General features: G+C 42.3%; 1 protein-coding gene across 1 annotated transcript; it reads left to right on the forward strand.

Annotated features, from left to right (window-relative positions):
- Positions 1-343: 343 nt before the first annotated feature.
- LOC109952976 (olfactory receptor 6K3-like) lies at positions 344-1258 on the forward strand. The gene has a single exon (XM_020588304.1). The coding sequence runs from the start codon at positions 344-346 to the stop codon at positions 1256-1258; it is 915 nt and encodes a 304-aa protein (XP_020443960.1).
- The last annotated feature ends 3569 nt before the right edge of the window (positions 1259-4827 follow it).

Consider the following 4827-nt stretch of genomic DNA (forward strand, 5'->3'; position numbering starts at 1 on the left):
CTGTTGATTTTAGGATTATCTCAGTGAATTGTGGGGAAGTTTGTCAGTTGTGTAAAAGAGCATGTAGGAATTAGATGTTGAGTGACTGCCGGTATTTACATAGGTGAGCATTTATAAATACCAAACATTCTTTAGTGTTTTTACTCCAATGCTCCTCAGGACATTGAACAATCCTGATGAGATTTTTCACACTTTACATGCATGAATACAGACACGTATCATATGTCTTGTTGAAATATTTAAAATTTTGGACATTTTTATGTCTCATCCCGTTTTCTTCCCATCTCCCATTTCTCCATTGCTGTGACTTGTCCTGTTGCAGCTGTGCTGCTGTGCAGATATGATGAGCAACAACAGCCTGATTCCCTCCTATTTTCAGTTCACTGTGTTTGCAGACTATGGGCCCCTCAGATATCTTTTCTTCAGTCTCTCTCTGTTGATCTATGTGACTATAATCTCTGCTAATCTTGTCATTGTTCTGTCAGTCTGCCTGGAGACCTCTCTGCATCAGCCCATGTATGTTTTCATCTGCTCTCTGTGTTTAAACTCTCTGTACGGCTCGACCGGCTTCTTCCCCAGGTTCCTGATGGACCTTCTGTCTGACACTCATTTCATCTCACATCCACTCTGTTTCATTGAGATGTACATTACCACCACATATGCATCACATGAAGTGACTCTCCTCACTGTCATGGCCTATGACAGGTTTGTTGCTATTTGCCAGCCTTTACACTATCACAGTAAAATGACATTTAGGACGGTGCTGCTGCTTTTGATTCTCGCTGTGCTGCACCCTGTATGGGTTTTGGGCTGCTTTTTCTATCTGATCAGCAGTTTGCCTTTGTGTGGAAACAAAATGTACAGGGTTTATTGTGCCAGCTTCTCTGTTGTGGAGCTCTCCTGTGTGGACACAACTGTGATCCGTATATTAAGTACGTTTCTTGCTGTGATAACAATCTTGATCCCCTTGATCTTTGTCCTGTACACCTACCTGCGCATTCTGCTTGTCTGCAGGAGAAGTTCATCTGAATTCAGAGGAAAGGCCTTACAGACCTGCCTGCCCCACATAGTGACCTTTGGGAACTACTGCATCTCTCTGTTCTGTGGACAGTATAAGATTGATGAGGGAAATACATTTGTCATCATTGTTTTATCTCTGGAATTTCTGCTCATTCCTCCCATCATTAACCCTCTGGTTTATGGCCTGAATCTGCCTCAGATCAGAGGAGTGATTTTTAGTTATGTGAAGATTCACTAAATAATTCCTGAAGAGGTCCAACATGCACAGATAACAGCTAATGAAGCTTTGCATCTCTATTAGTCACAGTGTTAGTTGAATATTTTAACCTGTGTGTGTCTATAGTCCAAATTAGTTTTCTTTTAAAATATATATGGATGAAGAAGATGGAGAAAACCTAACCAAATAACCTTGTACAGCAAGAAATGTAATACTCACATTAATGATCAACTATGCCCAAGCTGAAAAGGAATGTATAGACAATTTCTCAGCTCATAAACTCCATCTATCGTCTGTCCCACAGTCCATCTGAACTGGTAATTCTTGTCTGTGTGTCACATTTTTCTGATAATTTGTTTAAACTGCCATGGCTCTGCCTGTCTGAAGATAAATAGTAGTTGGGTTCTTAATTATTATTATGTTGTAAGAAATTCTCATTGAAACAGTGCTACTTATAAATGTTGGTAAGAGATTGTAAGGGGCTTGTTTATTTTTCATTTATAATCTGGTTTTATACGTCTTTAAATTACTGTCCGACAGTGCAATGTCAGGAACGTAATTAAAACTGTGATAGCTTTTAAACACAAGCAATGGTTCAGTGCTTCAAGGACTCAATCTGTGTCATGGTTCACTTAGTTCATGTTTCATCACTTTAGCTTCTGTGGTCAGCACTTTCTAACCTCTGTCAGTCTAATCCTGGCCCCTTGCACCACTGTGAGCCCTGCTTCCCACCAGATCAGTCACCTGACAGTCATTTACCTTCCCTTCTGCTCACCTTCACCTCGTCTAGTGATGGGAATAGTGGCTCTTTGAATGGAGTCCGATATTAGAGCTCTGTTCCTATGATAGAGCCATTCAAAAAAAACTCATCTATGGGGGTTAGTTTATTTCTTTACTCTGCAGTTAAAGGAAACATAATTGAGAGCAAAACATTGGTACTGAAATCAAAATAAGTTTCCTTGCAATCAAAGAAAGTTTGGGATGTCAAATATAAACTGACTAAAATCACAACTATTTTCATTTTCTGATTCTGTATTTCCATAAGTGGGGTAAAACTATGGAATAATTTAAGTGTGGACATAAAAAACAGTAAGAGAATTGATGAGTTTAAACATAAATATAAAGGTATGTGTCAATCAAGATATATGCAAGAACAGGTTTAACGATTAATCAGGTGTAACATTGTGGGTGTGGTGTATGAATGTTAACACTATGTAATATTGTAATATTTCTACTTGTGTGATGTAGAAGATAATTATCAAAGTATGTAATTATGTAAGAATGTTAACAGTCTGTAATATTTTTTAGTATATCACTAGCGTGGTGTAGAACAAAATTATCTATGTAGAAATACTGCTTGCAAACCAATGATGGTAAGATGATGTCATGGGGTAGGACTGGATAAGTCTAACTTCTTCCTACTCCGTTCAAGCATGTACTAGGTATAAGCAAATTGATAATGCATTTGTGGATATGTGTGAAATTATGTGTGTTGACATATTGACTGTCGTTACATGTTTGAAAGAATAAATCAAAAATTTTAAACAAAAACAAATTATATATATAAAGTGTTAAATTATATACTGTACTATTATATAACATTAAAACGACTTATAAACTCATATCAAATAAAGATACAGAATCAGAATCAGCTTTATTGGCCATGTCTGTTGGACACACAAGGAATTTGACTCTGGTACATCAGCTCTCAATGTGCATGTACATATCCCCATGCAAGGGGCAAGTAGACCGAAAAACAACATAAGGCTGAAACCCAGTGTAACAGATTGTTTAGTGTTACGTCTCCCCAGTGTGAATGTGCTGGTGCTTTGTTTATGTGTGTAGTATACCTTATGTCCTTTTGTCCTTTGGGGCTTGCCATTACTTGGCAAAAAGGGGACATGGGGAGAGAGAGATGGGAGTGCCAGTATTTGGAGTGAAGAGTGTGAATAAAGTAATGAAGAAGTTCAGACCTGAAGCTTTGTCGTTTTATTATTTTATACACATGTCTAGTTGAGCCTACGTAAATACTCGGCTACATTGGTGGCAGCGGTTTGTTTTTTGTTTGTTCGTAGCGACGTGGTTCAGTGTCTGTCGACTGTTTAATTAGTTAGCTAGTGTTCCAAGTTTAGTGTTAGCTCAGGTTAGTGCACGACCAACATGTATGTGGTGATGTGGTGCAAATCTGAGGAGGACCGAGGGGGAATTAACCAGCATGTGAAAATAGACTTACCGGCGTCGTTCTCTGGTGACGGGAGGCAGAGTTTTCTGCTCTGGGCCCGGCAGTTCGAAGTAGCGGTCGGAGCACTCTCGGAGATTGATGGTGCTGTGTCTTGCAACTATGAACTGGCGCAAATTCTGCCAACGCGTCTCAGCTACGTGGCATTTCGATTGTGGGACAGCTTTTCTCGCGCTGTTCAGGTGGACTATACCGCAACGAAAGACAGACTGAAGGAGGCATTTGGAGGGCAACAGCTCATGGATCGCTTCAGGGCTAACCTAGCGGCTCATCCTCAGGCCTCTGGGGAAAGTTTGGAAGTGTATGCAGCGGAGATCACCCGGCTGGTGAGCGAGGCTTTCCCGGAATATTGTAACAACGCCCTGAGAGAGGAAAAGTTTCATCAATTCGTTGCTGGTTTGAATCTGGCGCTCAGAGCTAAATGCAAGGAGCATGGAGCAACGGATTTGGAGGAAGCAGTGTTGATTGCTGGACGTTGTGAGAACGCTGGCTATACTGGGAGGTATGATTACATGACTGCTAGCGCTTCTGGGACTGCTGGTGTTGGAGCTGGATCTGCCATTTACTCGGTGGGTGACGATAGCGGATTGTATAAAGCTGTGGATCTGTTGGTTGCGGAAATGAAGGACATGCAAATGGAATTGAGAAGCTTGAGTGATGAGAACAACATGTTAAAAAGCAGAGGGAGTCCCAGAGCTATGGATGAGTGGGACGGCTGTCACTCCTGGGCGTGTCAGTGTACTTGTGGGGCTCGTGGATGCCAATCACACACCTTTGAATGTACTCAGAGGGGCCGCTCACCTGTGAGACAATCAGTCCTACACTCTGACAAGCGGGCTTCGGGTATGGATAGGCGCAGTCATAAGGACTCCTACACTTCTCTGTCCCCTGTGAGACGCAGCCCCAGCCCTGGTTCTTGCGGATGGAGTAACTGTGTGGATGATTCGAGGAAGAGGGGTGTACGTTTCATGTCACCTAGCAAGGAGGAGCGCCGCTTTCAGTGAGGAAACGGACTGTAGCTGATGTTGCAGTCCAAACACTAGCTGTTTCATCTCAGGACCCTCAGAATGTCAGTGCTGCAGAATCATCCAGCCTGATAGTGGCTCACACACTGGCTGGAATTCATAAGGGACTGACTAAAGCTCGGATTTTGAATCCTTCTGGACATGACATTTCACTGACCCGAGGGCTGCACCTGGGGGAGTTATACTCAGTGGACAAGTCTGATGTCCATTCATTCCATGCTCCAGCTGATGTGGCTGCGGTGTCTTCTACCACCCTCAGCGAGTTGGTGGTGCCGGTGCAAGTGTCTGCCTAATGCGGTCCAGGTTGCAAGTGACTTTGTTGGATA

Source organism: Monopterus albus, unplaced genomic scaffold (genome assembly GCF_001952655.1).
Source record: "Monopterus albus unplaced genomic scaffold, M_albus_1.0 scaffold525.1, whole genome shotgun sequence".
In the NCBI taxonomy this organism is placed as follows: Eukaryota; Metazoa; Chordata; class Actinopteri; order Synbranchiformes; family Synbranchidae; genus Monopterus; species Monopterus albus.